Here is a 17157-nt window from a genome sequence, read left to right on the forward strand (position 1 = left end):
GGTCAAAGGAAGGCTACTACTAGGGTGTGAATTCATTTCCTTGTTTTGTTAGGCAGGAGGGTGGAGAGCCAAAGCTTGCAGCTTCTCTCCCTATCCTTCACCCCTTCTCCATCTTCTCCCCAATTTGGAGAGCTCCTTCTCCACCCTCTACACACCCTTACACTCGGTCCTAGAGACAGAGATTAATACTTAATACTGTAACTGAATCTCTTCAACCCCGTCCAACTGCAGACCACTTTGATTTGTTTCCCATCAATTACAAAAAAGCAATACTTTCAACTCCAGTCATTTCTTCCTTTCTTGACCCCCACACTCCTTCTTCCTTCACAGCTGGTTTCTCCACCCAGGACTAGAATCAGAAAAATCAAACATCTAGAGGCGAACCTCTGGGGGGGAGGGAGGAGAAGGAAGCCAAGCTGTGTCTGCTGCTGCAAGAATGCTGGCTTTATCAGGCTCACAAATATACTTTTTATATTAGGTCATGGTCTTTGACTGGGTTTATATGCCAATGAGGCATTTCTGGTTTACCAAATTTATACAAATCTTGCCTTAATTGATAATCACAGATGCTATAATTTAAGACCTCCAGCTATAGAGCTTTCATATTAACTGCAGATATATTACTATAAGTCCTCTGAAATAACCAACTCCTGGGAGTGGAGCAGAGAGGAAGTGCCTCCAAGAGCAGCTCTCTCCCAGTCACAGAAATAGCCCAGCTTCCACATCATTTTCAGTGAGAAATGATTTATCAAAGACATGGCCATAAACAACACAACTCGCTCACAAACACACGCAGACGCTCGCGCACGCACACACATACACACACAATGGCTGGCATGCCGGTAGAGAAGCTGACACCCATATTGCTATAAATCAAGAAAAAGGTTGGAAGAGAGAGAGAGAGAGAGAAGAGAAGAATATTCCTAAAATCTCTATGCAATGCCTCAATGGGTATAAACACACACAGCACCATGTGAAGAGAAATGGCAGGAAATGAAGATGGCTATTTGTCACATTTTACGACAATAACATTAATAACAAACAATAAATTTACATGGACATATAAGACGCGGTAGGTAGTGAGAAATCCCTTCTACTTACAATACCCCAGCCCGCGGTGTTGCTCCGGCTGCGGGGCTGTTTTATTGCTGCCTCCCTCTCTTTTTCTCTCTCTCTCCCTCTCTCTCCCCCTCTCTTTTTTTCTCAGGGTACAGGCTTGTTTTTCAAAGGACAGTTGAATTGCACGTCAGAAACAGGGAGACCGAGCCTGCGATTTTCCTGACGAATACATATCTATTCTGCAACCTCGGCATTAATTATTTAATGAATCACGTGACCAGGAGGGGGAAGGGGGTCTTTCTTTCGATTTCAGGCTCAAAGGACCACTATGACCTTCCCCTTCAGGAGGAGAAATTTTCCTGCAAAATAGGTTCCCCCCAAACCCACCAATGGAATAGTAGTGAGCGCTCCCTTCTCACAGGACTATACCTTCTATATCTATAGCTCTCTAACTCCCCCCAAGACACACTTACCCACAGCCCACCTCTCTTCTCTCCTTTCTCCTCCTGCTTCTGCTTAGTTTACGGAGGTGCAGAAATAGTCTGTAGGGGCGTCTGAGGGTGGGGGTGGGGTGGGCAAGGAACCCTTCCCCAAGTACTTGGTTTCTCAAGCTTCTAATTCTTCTCTCTGCATCCTTTAAGACTAAGATTCTCCATAAATACATTCTTTTCCTCACTCCTGGGGAATTTATTTTAGTGGGACCAGATCCCCTTCTTCACAAATAGTCAACAAAATTCCTAAATATACTAGCTTTGAAAGAAACACTTAATAAATCAACATAACATAAGAATAAGGAATAGAGTTTAATTCTCTTTTGGATCTTTTGTGGTACCTTTTGAAAGGATAGGAAAGAGGGTGAGGAGAGAACTCTGGAGCTTCCAGAGTCCCAAGGGAGACTTTTTTCGTTTTGCTGTTACTATGAAAAAGGAACAGATCCTACTCACCAACTGAGAATATGCTTTAGAAACAAAGACAGCCTACTAAGACTTTTACACAAAAGAAGTGGACATAGATATACCTGTCTTATATCCTGTCTTCATCCTCACCCCACCCCCATTCCTTCTAAAGTACCAGCAAAGACTACTGGAGATGTAAACTAGAGGGAAAGGGTAAAATGAAGCTTTGAAGTTGACCTGCCAGCCCTGGGTCTCTATTTCCCAGGTGTTAGTACCCTTAGCTTCCAATCTACAGACAATGAAAACTGATCAATAGAGGAAGGTGAGGGGCTACAGATTAAAGAGTTAAAGACCAGAGGCAGGGAAAATATATTCTGTGGACTTAGAGAGAAATTATACACAGACTCCCTCAGATAGAAGAGAAATAAGACACAATAAAAATGCTCCAAACTGTCACAAACAGCTTGAACCCAGAAAGAACAGATCAGTCAGAACCAGCATCATGGGTCACAGTGTGTATGTGGAAGGGGGGAAGGGGACTACACAGGGAAGCAGTAAAGACATTCCTGAGGTAGCCCCTTTCTCAGTCTTATCTCCAGCAGCTCTGGGGGCAGCTGGGCCACAGTCAGCCAGCAGGGCAAGCAGAACCAGAACAGAGGAAGAACAAATGTGTTTTAGGATAGGGGAACCTGGGGCTAGGGGGGTCCACTGGCTTGTTTGGAGGGATCTGAACCAAAACTAACTCAGTGGGAAAGTTCTAGATGCAGCTGCCTTAACAACCTGGGAAGAAACAGGGTTTAGCCGCTAAGGAGGCAGTTCAACCCCTGCCTTGCCATCACTGGGGCAGCCAGGCCTCCTTGTAATCTATTCTCGACCCTCCGGCCCAGACACTGTAGGGGGGTAGTCAGCTTTGATTGTGCAGATACAAAACACAGGACTGGTATTGAATTCAGCCTGCTCCTGACATGAGTCCCATGCCTCCCCCAACCCCCCCTCCAAAAAGGGCACACTTTCCAGCAAAGTCCTAACCACAAAGCCAGCAAAAAGGGGGTCCCCCCAAAGAAAAACACTCCACTACAATCTAAAAAGAAAAGCACAAGAGGGAAAGAGAATAACATGCTGGATGCCAAGGCCCAGGAAGACAGCAATCTCTGAAACAGAAAATTGAGTTTTAACGATGAGAAAAAGAGCAGCAAAATGACATGAAGGCATGCTGGGCAGGTTTCTGTGAAAATGCCCATACTCTATTCAGATCCTGGGAATGTTCATGTTCAAATAAACAAGTGCCTGAGCGTGAGCTGAGCCCCCTTTCTTGCTGCCGATAAAGCGAACGATTATGCTGTGAGAAAGGCAAGATTGATTTACGAATCTGAATGCGCCAGTTTTATGGCCGATCACAAATCCGTCAGCGCTCAGCTCACGCTGGGAAACTTCCCAACTCCACTTTCCACCCAGACTCCCAGGCTGCCACTGCCCAAGGAGACCCACCACTGGCTGTTGGGGCTGCCTCTCCAGCTCTGGGTAGCCCCAGCCTGTCCCCGATGGTAAAAGTAGAAGGGAGAGCCCAGAGGGCCAAGGGAACTGGAAGTAAAAAGAGGTCAAAAGACTAGAAACACCAAGGATGGCCGCTGAAACCCTAGATTAAACCCAGTGCTCAGAGGCACTGCTCATTCTACGGAATTTGGGGTCTGCATGTAAAGGAAAGGAAAGAAAAGGTCTTCCAGTTCCTGCCTATGGGGCTGAAATCCTTGAGAGAGTCCCAATCTTTCCTCTCCATTGTTTCCTTCTCTTCCTCTTTGAACAATTTCTAATTCTCACATTGCAGAAAGCAGATTTTTTAAATCCCAGGTACCTAAACCTTTGTCAGTTGAATTTAGAGATGATCCACAATGTCTGTCTGACTCTAAGAGAAATGGATGCTTAGCTCTCCTGAGCCCCAAGTACTTTCAGACTAGCTTTCCTTCCTGAGGTCTGTCATCCCTGCACATATCATACCACTCAAGGACAAAGGAGATAGCACCAACCAGTTGTTTCTTGCTTGAGACCAAGTCCCCAAGTTGGTTGTCAGGAGCTATTCACAAAATACAAGGCAAGACTCCACATACATCCCAACAAATTTCTGTCTCTGCTGCTTCTCATCCTAAAGAGGCCTTTCCTCTTCCTACCTGGCATCTAGCTGACTCTTTTTCCCTAAGAGTATGGCTACTGGTGTGATTTTTTAAAAATATAGCAAGTAGAAACAGATTTGGAATGATTCTATTAGTCAAGGTTCCTATCTTAGCTGGTTGTCCACTCATCTCTTAAAAGTTTCTGGAGCCTTGTGGAGACAGTATAGTGGTTATACAAAAAAAAAGAAAGAAAGAAAGAAAGAAAGAAAGAAAGAAAGAAAGAAAGAAAGAAAAACTTTCATGCTCTGAGGTCCTAGGTTCAATCCCCAGCAGAGTTGAGTAGTGCTCTGGTCTTTCTTTCTGTATAGCTCTCATTAAAAATAAGTAAATAAATAAATAAATAGTTTACAAAAATAAAGTTGCTGAAAAGTTTGGCCAATGAGTCCAGCTATCCCTGAAAGTAGGCAAAATGGGATGAGAATCCCAACCCTTCTCCCACCTCTGCTGATCCTCTGATGGGAAAGTAGTCTAGGAGCTCCAGGCAGCTGTGTTGGAACTAAAGATTAGAAGAGGTGTGTTAGAGTTTGGGGAATAGCTTCTGAAACAAAGGAAGTTCCCAAACCAGGTTGAGAAGTTGTGGATTTGGATAAGAGACCTAGAGAGACAAGTAACCACCAAGGGTCTGGATGGGGAGGGAAACTTTTCTCTCCTTATAACTCAGGGGAGTGTTCCCCTGGTATGCTGTGGGCCTCTCATTTACCTCTCAGTGTCCTTTCTTAAGCTTCCTCCAAGCCAAACAGGAAAGAAAGATGGGGGGCGGGGGGGGGGGGGGGGCGGCGGCGCTGGAGCCTGGCCTAGGAAAGGAGCTCTATACAGAGACAGATCGAATACTACTTCCTTCCTCCACTGTAGCCCCAAGCTATAGTATTCATTCCTTTTCTCCCCCAATAGACAGTAATAGAAACAAACAATTCAGAAATTCCGAGATAGCAAGGAAGGGGCTGGGGGGGGGTGGGGATGGGTGGAAAAGATTGGATGAACAACAGCCCAAGGACCCTTCCCTGCCGAGGTGTGACTTTCCCTCCTGGGCAGGAGGCAAGAGCCAGCACACAATGTCCAGTCTCAGAGAGGTCAAGGGGCTTCCGAGGTCATTTTGTGGTTCTAATACTGAGCTAATCACGTAGAAAATGTGGCCTCTCCATGAACTCTCCCCTGCCAGCCTCCTGCCTCCAAACCCTCAGTGAGCCCCAGGGAAAAGGAACCAGCACATTCAGGTCTGAGGAAGAGCCCACTGGCTCCCTCATTCTCAAAAAGATGGCCTCAGAGTCCCCCAAAATTGAACACAGCATCCAGACAGAAGAAAGCAGGCAAAGTGGAAGGGAAAGATCCCAGTGCCAAGAAACCTGTGAACCGAGCAGCTTCCTGCTTCAGAGAGTTGCAAATATTTGCCTAGAACCCCAAGCTAAATACAAAAAGAAAAAGAGAGAGAGAGAGAGAAAATGAAGATGTCCACCTGTACCGGCTCTAAGAGTAGGGCCTTCTATGTGAGAACTGCATTTCATTCTTCCTGGGTATCTTACCGGCAAACAGATAGAAGGGACACAAACCCCAGTCTCAAAACACAGACCACTTGTGTGCCTCTATCTACACACACACACACACACACACACACACACACACACACACACACACACAGCAAGGGCTCCCTAGGCCAGCCTGCATTTTCCAAAACTAGAAATACACTTCTGAACTGCCACACAAACAACCTTTCTCTGGGGGCTTTCAGGAGGCCCCGAAAGGAAACCTCAGTCCCAAGCAGTTCAAACACTCTCCAGGTGTTGGCCTCCTCTCTTCCCTCTGATCCAGGCATAAAACATCATAAAAGGCAACAAATCTGAACAAGTGCCCACCATAGAAAACAAACAAACAAACAAACAAACAAAAAACCTGTAGTTGAGAAAGAAAAAGAGGCAAGAGAATGCTTATTATTTTCTTTTGTTAAAAAAAAAAAAAAAGCAAGCCAAGTCAGGGGCTTTGTTACCTTTGCGCCTCTCACTTCCTTTCGCCTGGACCTCTCCAATCTCATTCATGATGAACAAACAGCTTCTTCCAAACTGAGGGGGAAAAGTTCTCAACTTTATGGTTCCAAAATTTTCCCCCTTGCAGATTCAGGAGAGACGGCTAACACTTTTTCCCCCAACAGCCGGTCTGCAGAGATTTGCTGTTGAATAATAACAAAGGAGAGAGGATACGTATTTAAAGAAAAGAAGTGATTAATGGTTTTCTGTATAATTCTCACATTTTTCTTAGCTCTTGTCTACACAGAATGGCTGTGAACTTTAAGCGCCATAGAAATCTTTTTTTAAAAAAATTCTATTCATACCTTCCAAGGAGCAGCTTTGATTTGATTCTATAGAGACATTCCTGGGGGGGCACATGCTTTTTAAGAACTATTTTCCTTGTCTGCATCTGCAGGCTGCTAAACATCACACCACGTTCCACCGAAACAAAGCTCCAGCGGCTCTCATCCACCAGGTCTGGGGTGTTTTTTTATGAGTCTCCTGGCAGCTTTTAGATGGGCACTTCAGCTGCCCTTTCCCCAGATCCTATACACTGGTTCTGTGTTACCCCTTCTTCTGCCCAGCCCCAATCTCCCAGGGCTGCAAACCAGAGGAATACAAGAGAAATAACAATAAAACATGTGGGTGTGGTTGGTTATTTTTATTTTCAGAAGGGAGATGGCACCAAACAACTACTTTTCATTGTATGTGCTCTAGGAATCCAGAGCTTTGTGGAGAGCAGACTGCTGGACTCAGTGGGGCCACCATAGGAATCAGACACATAGGCTAGAGCGCCTAGTCCTTAGAACATCTCCTTGGCCCAAAGAGATTTTCAGAAGGGTCCATGCCTGACAATTCTTCTGAGGGTCATCTTCTCCCCTTGTCCCTTCCCCCACTCCATTGTAGGGGTGACTGGGGCCTCCAAGACAGAAAGCTATTTGGTCCCCAGTCATACTTTCGATACTTTCTATGAGAAAGAAAATGAAAATTAATACAGGAGCAGAGCTTCACAAAAGAAGCCATTTGTCTTCTTGATTATCTATTTGCTTGTCAGAGTTTGAGCTATGGCACTGGCTAGCTCCTTTGTAATATAAAAATACTCTGAAAACCTGCAAACACCCAGAAACATCTGTGCAAAAAATTAGACTCATTAAAGGTTTAAACACCTCAGAGGAACACGATACCTTCTCATGCAGGAGGAAAGAGGCCGGCCTCGCAGAATCCCCTCTTTCGGAACTTTAATAAGCAAAGAGCCGAGCCGTCTGTCTAGAAGGAGACAGCTTAACCACATTTTATTTGCTTATGACAAATAAATCAAGATATGAAAGGCTTTGCAGTACTTAAGCCTCTTGTGTCCTACAATGAAACAACCCCCCATTAGGCAGTGGAGTCAGCCCTCCCAGTCCTTTCAATCCACTTTTGGACTGGAGGGGAAAAAAATTAAAAGGCCCAAACAAAACACACCCATCCCCAAAAGGAAAACAAACTAGCTATCACAATTTGGAGTCCTCTGAGACAGACCCTCTGGAGGAAAAAAAAAAATCCTCATTGACATACAATGTGAAACGAATATGTACTGGGTGGCATTTGTCTGTATCTTTACATCAAGTTTTCAACAAAAACACGCTGTGCTGGTCACAAGAAACCAAACATTTATTTCTATTGTCACTCTGTACAGGACACAAATTTTCACACCAACAAAGGGTTCTAGACTTAGGCAGCCCCAGAACTAGGGAAGTGCCTGATTTGGAATGTCAGAAAGAGAATAGGAAAGAGGACACACATGACATAAAGTTAATAATAATAATAATAAAATAAAATAATATAATATAATAATAATCAATGCAACAATGATAAACTATGGGAAAGGGCTCCACATCATCATCTGTCTCCCTGCCTGGGAGGGGCACAACATTTTATTTCCTAGTTTCACATTCATTTGCAGTCTAGGAGAGAGGGATTTCCACTGTCCAGCTCTAGATTGGAGAGAGGGTTCAACCCAGAAAACTCAACTGGTCTCTCACCCTGCCAAGGATGGCCTGACCTTCCAGAAGAAGGCTGTCCTGGGCCTCAGGTCTCTCACTTTTTTTTTTTTTTTTTTTCCTTTTCCTTAGTCTCAATTTCCTGTCAGCTCCTGCATGGCCAAGGGTGCCCCCACCTTCACCAATTCCCTTTCTGCTGTTCCCTCACCCCAGCCCAGAAGTGGAAGGTGGGGTGAGCAGTGTCCTTATAAACAGGCAACATAGGGGAAGGAAGGTTGTGTGTGTGCGCGTGTTTGTTACCGTGGCCAAAACACTGTGCTATCTGGCAGTCTGAGTTGCTTTCGCTGAGTGTCAGGAAGGGGGGGGGGGGATAAAGAAAGAAAATCCAGGCAGTCTTCCAGCATTGGCAGCAGCAGAGGCAGTGGCTGAACCCGGGCCTCATTTGTTAGTCGGGTGTCGAGGTAATGGTCGCCACTGAGGCCCGTCCTCTCCTCGGCAGAGTAAACAAGACAGATGGGCCTGGGCCTGGCGTGATTAAAGATGAAACGTGGATCCATCTTCACCAAAGCTGAAAACAAGGAGTGCAGCCTCTTTCTATTTCTTTTTCTGTCTTTTTCTTCATTCCTCTTTTCTTCTTTTTCTTTTCTTTTCTTTCTTTCTTTCTTTCTTTTTTTTTTTTTTAAGAAAGAAAGCAAGAGGCTTGAACCTTGCTTGAGGGACAAGAGGCTTGGCCCAGCTCCCTGTCATTTTTATAAATAAAGCTTCCCTTCCCCTCCACTGCATTTATTCGTGTAAGTATTAATAGATAAAGAAAGGGAGAGCAGGTAGAGTTTTTGGGACCCAGGACCCAGGATCCCCACCCGCAGCTGCCCCCTGTGAACCCCCCTCCACTGCACTCACAACCAACCCCCCTCCCCAAGGTTCTAGGTTCCCGCTCTGGGGCGCACTAGAGCGTGGGGCCTCCGTTGGACCGGCCCGGGAGCCCTCCAGCTGTGCCAGCAGTGCCACCCGAGCGAATCTTGGTGTTGGGCAACTTGTGGTCTTTCTTCCACTTCATACGCCTGTTCTGGAACCAGATTTTGATCTGGCGCTCCGACAAGCAGAGTGCGTGGGCGATCTCCACCCTCCGGCGGCGCGTCAGGTAGCGGTTGTAGTGAAATTCCTTCTCCAGCTCCAAGACCTGCTGGCGAGTGTAGGCGGTCCGAGAGCGCTTGGGCTCCCCACCGGCGTAATTGGGGTTTACTGGACACACACAGAGAGGGGGAGAAAGAGAAAGTTTTATTGCTCTGAAAGGGAGGAGGGAGAGCCCTTTCTTCCAACAAACATTGTCTCCCTCCCTCCCTCCCGCTCCCGCCAACTCTTCTTCCTCCAGAAGAGGGGGGTGTGTGATGGTGACGAAAAGGGAAGAACACAGGACCCCAAGAAGAGAAAGAATCTCAGAGTTGTGGAGGGTTGAGTGGTCCTGATGTTGTTTGGGTGTCTGAGGGGGAGGGATGAGGTGATGAGGTGTGTGTGGGGTGAAGAATCTTCATAAGGTTTTCAGTACTACTGCGCCCCTCCTTAGCCTGGGGCCTGGGGTGGGAGAACGGGGGGGGGGTGTGAAAGAGGGAGGAGAGCTTCCCTAAATCTTTCTTCTGTTAGTTCCCATCCTTTCTCCTCAGCTTCTAAGCAGTACCCGCCCCCAGTGAAAACTTTTGCCACTTCTCAAGCCAAGGGTCCATACAAGAGGAAAGAAAGAGGAGAAGGGAGAAAGAAATAAAATATTGAGTTGATTTAACTCTCTGCTTAAATACAGATCACCTCCTCCTTTTCCTCCCCCCCACTCCCCCACTCCCCCACACCCCCACCCCTGACTTCCAATTTCACTGAGACTGCATCTCCCTGGTGAAAAACTCGCTGGTGAGAATGGCAAAGAGGATAGGGAACCGACTTCAAAGGCACGGGGCCCACTAGGCCATAAAAATTTATGGGGGATGTAATTATGTGGCTCTGAAAACAGGCGACCGTAAATCTCTCGCAATGGCGAGTTTATAGCGGGGACAATTGGCTCCCCCCACCACCCCCATGTCTCTAAGGTCCCTTCGGTGTAAAGCTCTGGAGGGGGGGTTGGAGGGGGAAGGGGTGCCCACGCACTCACCCGTGCTCACGTGAACTTTGCGCATCCAGGGGTAGACGACGGGCTCTTTGCACGCGGAGTGGGACGGGCTGGGGTGCAGGGGGTTCTGGGCGCAGGGAGGCGGCGGGGGGCTGCTGCTGACGGCCTCGCAGCGCTGCCCAGACTCCGGGAGGAGGGCCCCAGAGGGCGGCGGCGCGGGAGCCCGAGGGGACAAGCCGGGCGGCGGCGGGGGCGGCGGCGGGGGCGGCGGGGGCCCGGGGTCCCGGCAGGCCGCGTAGCGCTGCACGGTGCACGCCGCGCGCCGCCCGAAGCCCGCCTCCGGCTGGAAGCTGCTCTCTCGCCTCTGGCCGCCGCCGTAGTACCCTGGTGAGTGCTCGCTGGGTAGGTAATCGCTCTGTGAATATTCCTCGCACGGAGGGAACTTGGGGTCGACATAGTTTGAGTTGATCAAAAAAGAACTCATAGCCATTAATTTCTGGGAATTGCCCACAAAATATACTAAAATTTATTCCGACCCCTGACTCGTTTTCCTGTTTCCGAAAGCCCTCCTACTTACTGTCAAGTGAACAAAGTTAGGGGCCCACGTGATCCTCCGAGCCAATGGCCGCCCCGCCTGTGATTCCCGGATAAGGAAATCTGCTCACCCGGACCCTACTCCAGGTTTATTTCCCCCTTCTTCTCGTCCCCCTCCCCACCCACCCAGCACCAAGATTTACATAGGGCTCCTGCGGGGCGACTGCCTCCCCGCCTCGCTCTCTCCCGGATGAGAGAAAGAAGAGAGAGAGAGAGAGAGAGAGAGCAGATTGCCACCGGAGGCCCAGTGGGGACTCTGAGGAGAGTACAATCCTCGGACCCCCTTCAGAAGTTGAAGCTCCCCCGTAACCCCTCTTGTCCTGTCATACCACCCGCCAACGATCTCTGTCTTCCGTGGGGCCCCCATTTTGCTCCCCACCATGGAGGGAGCCCGTGCACTCTGCTCATTCGATTTGGGGACTTAAGTGAGGGTGGACGGGGGTATCTGCCTAGACTGGGGAAGGAAGCCAGTTGGGGCTGAGGGGCGCAGAGCAAAGGAGCTTTTCTTTACAGCTGCATAGGGAGGGGTCGGGAGTGAGAGAGGAGGCGTTGGGAGCAAGCGGGCGGGTGCACGGAGGGACTTGTCAGAGATGAATGGAATCGCGGGCCGATCGATAGGAAATTCATGCACTAATTCGGGGGAGACCTCGCCTTCCAAATCGCATTTAGCTGCGCTATTAGTTTGACTATGTCAGTCTGTCTGTCCCCCTCTTCTACCCATTCTCCGCTTTGCCCCACATGGCCCACGCTAGGAGAAATGACTGGGGTTTCCCTCACGAACTGTGAGCACTGAAATAAAAAATTAAAAAAAAAAAAAGCCCTGCAACTTTTGAAAGCAAACTGAATAGCAATTTGCTAATTCTGCACCATCAGAGTAATACTAACCACCGCATCCAGACGTTCTAATTGCGGCTGCCTCCGCAACAAACAGAACTCTTATATCCTCCTGAGGGTGGGGATGGGCGCCCTAGAGGTGACCCCCATACACAATCACACCCCTCAGTAATTGTGTATTTCCAGGGCGTCTAGTTCTGAACCCAAGCGGAAAAGGGATCTTAGCATATCCATTTGAAAAGCGAGTTTCCTTTGCCTTTACAGACTGAAGGCAACAGTCATTTCCCTGGGAATTTTAGCAAAGCCTACCTGAGCCCTGTATCTCTTAGAGACTAGGTGGGCTTGAGGTGAAAGGAGAAATGAAAAGCATCATTACCAACAACATTAATAACCTTTTAAGAGTTAGTGCAGAAAGGACCAAGGTTCCCAGGGACAGGCTTGGGAAGATTTCAGGTAGATTATCCTTCCATTTCCAAACAGTTGAGGGAAAGAAACCTAGAGAAAAAGGAGTCTTCACATGATCAGTCACTGAATCATCCTCATTTAGGAAAAAAAATTTTTTTCTTCAGGGGGAAAAAATGAACGGAGTGTTTATGTCAACTACATATTCCCCTAGATACGAATTTGTGACCACAAAATTTCTTAACACAAATTCGGATCTACAGGGTATATACAGAAGACAGACAGATCTTCTTGGCCCAGAAAATTTCCAGTTCTCCTACTTTTCCTTGTGTTCTTCATTTGGGGGTGTGGTCTGAGTGCTTTGATTTTATTTCGTTTGTTCTAGTTTTGAGTTCTGGGGGCAGGAAAAGGCACTATGGGTCCATTCTTGGAATCACAAGGTTTGCAACTCTCTTCTGTTAGCAAGAAAGAGAAACAGCCAGGCCCGCAAAGGGACAAGAACCTCACTGCCGCTGTGCAATTCTCTGTGGTGCATGAATTATGAGATGTAAACATTAGCTAAGCACAAAAGGAGGAAGGGTCATCCGGAGGCTGCAGAGAAGTCAGAATCAGGCCCTTCTGGGTGCCCTCAAGCCCCTCCCCTCCCTGGGGACTTTTATTTTTTTTCTAAGGAAAACAAAACCCCAATCGGCTTCTCCCTGCCCCTCGAAAGGCTTTAGTTGGTGATCAAACGAATATCTAGATATTTTCCTAGGCGCCTCACAGCAAAGGGAGGAGGGAGAGGTGACTGGGTGTGAAGGAGGGTGTCATAAAAGTCCTTTTGGAAAAATTCAATGGTAAAAAGAGAAAGAAACAGCTGTAAAGGGGAAAAAAATAGATTCTGGGAGATCAAGCAGATGGGGCCCCGGATATTTAATGATGGGGCAATTCCGTTTACAACCTGAGAAAAAGATCAAAGGTATTTCATTTCCGAATGAAGGGTGATGAGGAATCACAAAAGATGCAGCCAGATGATATTCTGGCCTCCTCCCAACCTCACATACCTTCTGGACCCAGAAAAGGGGGGATTGATAATCCCCCCAAGTTTGGAGTGGAATCCTATTTCCCCTACCTCCCTAGCCCCAGAGCAAGTTTTCTGGGTCTAATGTGAGTGGTTTGTGACACCTGCTTAGGTTGCTGGCAGTGGGTGGGGGGCAAAGTGAGGATCTAGGAAGCCTGGGGCTTCTGGGGGGTTCCCAAGGATGTAATACACTGGAAAACTGGGGCTTGGGAGGGAGAACCTAGACTGTGAGGCTGAGGACCTTCACGGGTTGAGGGGAACTGCACAGAAGGCAACTCCTTCCCACCCAGACCCCTCAGGTAGACATTTCCCAGCTATGGGAAATGCTTACATCTCTCATCTCTCCTGAGCAGGTCAGAACACTATCGGTGTAATTAACAAATACAGCAACAACACAACACAATCTCTGACCACCACACTCCAGAGGGCTCTGCCCCTTTGCCAGTACTGGGGCCTCACCAGTGGGTGTAAGGAGAGCTCCCACCTGCCAACAATCCTCTCGTTTTCTACCCCAAATCTAGATCACCAATGTTGGCCTCCCAGCCTGATGTCTAACACCAACACTATCCTACATAGAATAGACTATTTGAAAAATTACACACAAACTACCCTATTGTAGTTACCTGTGCAAAAGAACATCTAGTGGGTGAACCCAAACATTCATCTGGGCACTGGAGAGACTGTAGTCTCCTCTGGGGGTGAGTGGGAGGGGGTAGAGTATAACACTGAGCTCTAAAGCAAACTGCAGGTGTACACCCCACACACACACAGCTTCGAAGAACAGGGACCTTCCCAAGTCTTATCAAAAGTCACTTAGGGACCCCAGGACCTATTCCAGCTGACCAGGCCCCTCCCCCCACCCCATACCTCCAGTCCTCCTTCTCAACTCGCCAGCTGCTCTTCCAAACCCGTTCAACTTGTCGGTTTCTAATTTTTGGGAGGGCCACTGGCCCTCTCCGCCGCTGCACACTTCTAAAGGAACAGGAACTCGGCCTAGGTACCAGAGCAGAAAGAGAGAGAGGTGGGAGATCCAGGAGCTTCTGCTGAATTGGGTTTGACTAATCCTGGGGATAGAACACGCAGGCTTTCCGTGAGCGCCTGGAGCCTCCACCTGCCCATCCCAGGAGAAGGCGAGCCCCCGACCCCCGCCAGGGGCTGTAGCTGTGGGTGGAAGACAAGATTCATCAACAGCTCCCAAAACGGATTGTACAGGAGCTGGAGGCTGTATCTCCCCACAAACACCCCAGAAGAATACCAACATCCGCAGGCAGAATGATGAAAAAGAGGAAGCTCAGGGGCTCCGCGTGCCTCGGCGCCGCATCCCTTGCGGTCCTCGGCCGCTCTCCGGCCACCTCCTCACGGTAGCCACAGGTTGCTAGCATGACCCCTCACTGCTCAGCCCCCCTCCACGTCCCCCACAAACCCAGCTAGTGCCGAATCAGCTACCTATCGTCGGCGGGGAGAACAGGTAGGGAACCCAAAGAGTCGAGGAGGCAACCTCCAAAGCTCTCCCCCCCCCCCCGTGCCCCTCACACGAGCGGCTGCGGCGCGGACTAGTGGAAGGCCCAGGGGGAAGCGAGCAGGAATACTCACCCCGCGGCTCCCTGCGCCCTCCCGGCAGCCTGCCCGCCCGTGCACCCGCTCCGTAACCCGCGATCTCCTGTGTGTCCACTATTGTGTATCCGGAAAACCGAACCGCTGCTGTGGGTAGAGGAGTTTACAGGCCCCCTTGGAGGCCGGAACAAGACTTTTTTTCTTTTTCTTTTCTTTTCTTTTTTTTTTTTTTTTTTTTTTTGGTGTGTGTTGTTTTGTTTTTGAAGCGCAAGTTTTTCGTATTAATCTCATACTTTGGCAGTCTTTGTTAAACAGCTAGGCGTGTCACGAGGCTCTCAAACATTTCAATAATTTTTAGACGCTGTGACCTGAGTTTCACCCCTCTCTAGGCCTCCCCCTCGAGCAGGCAGTTACTAAAATACGCTCTCAAGCAGTTCTTTCGGTCATATTGAATTTTGCGCAGGTCATTACTTGGGAGAAAAATGACAGGGCAAGAATTTGATTCTGCTCATCCTCTCCAGATTGACTTTTGGCCACAACCTTCTGTTTTCCTGACCTAGCCTCCACCCTGCTTCCCAAAAGTCTTATTCAGATAGGGCTTGATCTGGCCCTGCCCCTCTCTGATATTCCACCATTCCTCTATTTTTGTCTGGTTTCTGGGAGGGAGGGAGGAAGGGAGGGAGAGAGAGAGAGAGAGAGAGAGAGAAAGAAAGTAGCATTCTGTAGAGGCTTCTTCTGGAGAGAGAGAGAGAGAGAGAGAGAGAGAGAGAGAGAGAGAGAAAGTAGCATTCTGTAGAGGCTTCTTCTGTGTATGCAATGGTGATAGGCACCTGGAGAAGTAGAAATGTTGCCTTGGGGATGTGTATCCTAAGTAGGCCTAAACCAAAGCTTCCCCCCAAGTGGCTGCACTGACAGGGCCTGAATCCCCACCATTTTGCACACTCTCTACTTTATCCCCCCACCCCTTCACACCATGAACACCCAATACTGGAGACATACCTCATCTCTACCAAAAACTTCAGTGATTCCAGAACCTTTTAGGACTGATCCCTCTACTTCTTGAGGCTGATGACCCATAGGTCAGTATGTTTGGGAAGGACAAAGGTAACCCTAAGAGAGGGGCTAGGTTACCTAGTAAGAGCTGAGGACTTGACTTTCAGATGTTTTGATTCTTTTTAAGAAAAGGAGAGGAGAAGAAGAGGGAGGAGGAAGAAGAGGAGGAGGAGGAGGAGGAGGAGGAGAAAAAGAAGAAGAAGGAGGAGGAGGAGGAGGAGGAGGAGGAGGAGGAGATGATGATGATGATGACGATGAAGGGGGCAAAAATACCCTCCGCCATAAGTCAGTTCTCATATGCACAGTAAGCCCTTTGCCTGCCCTCTTCTCATCACCATTACCCACAATTTCAGCGTCAAGAGATTTTCTTTGGTCTGTCCCTCCAGAGTTGGAATTGGTCAGCACTGCAGGGGATCAGCAGAGATAAGTTAGGTAGCTTCCATTCCACCCAGTTCAAGTCTAGGAGGAGTGTTGGCAGGGCAGTATCCCCTAGTCTGGGATGGTCTGGAGAAGACAACCCAGGGCATTCAGCTTGACCTGAAATGACAGAGAATTCTCCTCCATCCTGTACCTTGGGGGCTGCCCCAATGTTTTCTACAGAACCATAAATTTCCCAATGTTCTGTCCTGGAATGGAGAGAAGAGACTGAGAGGATTGGATACATTATTCTTCAGTTCAGGCTTTGACCTCTAACTCCTCTGGACACCAGGAATTCCTCCTAGGAATTCCTCCACCACCACCCCTTTCCATGAAGGAGGAGGAGAAGAAGCAGCTTAATGACTGGGTATAACTTATAAATGGAGACCTATATCCCAGCTAGTTGGTTTAGTAACAAAACAGCAATGACAAAAAAAATTGATATTAAAACATTGTTTCTTCTGCTCATATTATAAAAGGTGTCTTTATGAAAACTCTCAGTTTATCTTTATTCTGGCAGGACAAACACCCATAGTGCACTTCTCATATGAAATCCTAGGAAGAGATTATGATGACATCTCATACTGCCACAGTCATTTAAAGACCCAAAATAGGCATGTGTCCTGGTGTTATAATTACAGAGTCTCTTTAGGCATCTTACTTATGAGCTAAACTTAATGCACAGATTCAAGGTTCATTTCAGGTCGCCTGTTCCAACTCCAGTTAAAATGATCTCTGTGAGGCTATTCAGTGTTTTTCCTTCTTATTTCCTCTCCCTCCTACAAATAGGAAGAAAGGGGTTCTGAATGAACATACAAGTGAAGGTTTGGGAGAGACTGAGCAAATTAACAAGTTAACTTTCTTTCAAAATCCAAGCAATCCAGGAAAAGAGAAAGGGAAGTTAAAAAATCGGATTCCAGCCTGGGGGTTATGAATCCCTGTAAGTAGGTGTGGGAGGAAGATGGAGGGGGTATTCTGCAAGTCAGGGGATGCATGATGGGGCCAAAATTTGGTGAGAATCAAGCCTTTAAAAATTATATTTA

The 17157-nt window shown here is 47.9% G+C and overlaps 2 protein-coding genes across 7 annotated transcripts in view; both read right to left on the bottom strand.

Moving 5' to 3' along the window:
* The window catches only part of HOXB3 (homeobox B3), a 42247-nt gene that overhangs the window by 19140 nt on the left and 5950 nt on the right, over window positions 1-17157 (bottom strand). For 3 of the 6 annotated variants that reach the window (XM_060203649.1, XM_060203648.1, XM_060203652.1), the window contains exon 2: window positions 6105-6284. The gene's annotated coding sequence lies outside the window, so the exon portion shown is untranslated. Of the gene's footprint in view, window positions 1-1101; window positions 4839-6104; window positions 6285-7307; window positions 7634-14683; window positions 15286-17157 lie in introns of those variants that run through there. The other 3 variants (XM_060203651.1, XM_060203653.1, XM_060203654.1) reach the window with 3 other exon arrangements.
* Window positions 7753-10886, bottom strand: HOXB4 (homeobox B4). Its single transcript, XM_060203655.1, has 2 exons — window positions 10243-10886; window positions 7753-9347 (listed from the first exon to the last, which is right to left on the bottom strand). The coding sequence occupies exons 1-2, from the start codon at window positions 10688-10690 to the stop codon at window positions 9052-9054; spliced, it is 744 nt and encodes a 247-aa protein (XP_060059638.1). The 5' UTR covers window positions 10691-10886; the 3' UTR covers window positions 7753-9051.

This window comes from Erinaceus europaeus, chromosome 12 (genome assembly GCF_950295315.1).
Source record: "Erinaceus europaeus chromosome 12, mEriEur2.1, whole genome shotgun sequence".
Classification (NCBI taxonomy): Eukaryota; Metazoa; Chordata; class Mammalia; order Eulipotyphla; family Erinaceidae; genus Erinaceus; species Erinaceus europaeus.

What these genes read in the sequence shown, in the direction of transcription:
- HOXB4 (XM_060203655.1), bottom strand. Translation starts at nt 10,690, where the DNA reads ATGGCTATGAGTTCTTTTTTGATCAACTCAAACTATGTCGACCCCAAG. An exon ending in CAAAGTTCACGTGAGCACGG is followed by an intron (nt 9,348 to 10,242) that starts GTGAGTGCGTGG and finishes GTGTGTGTCCAG; the next exon opens with TAAACCCCAATTACGCCGGT.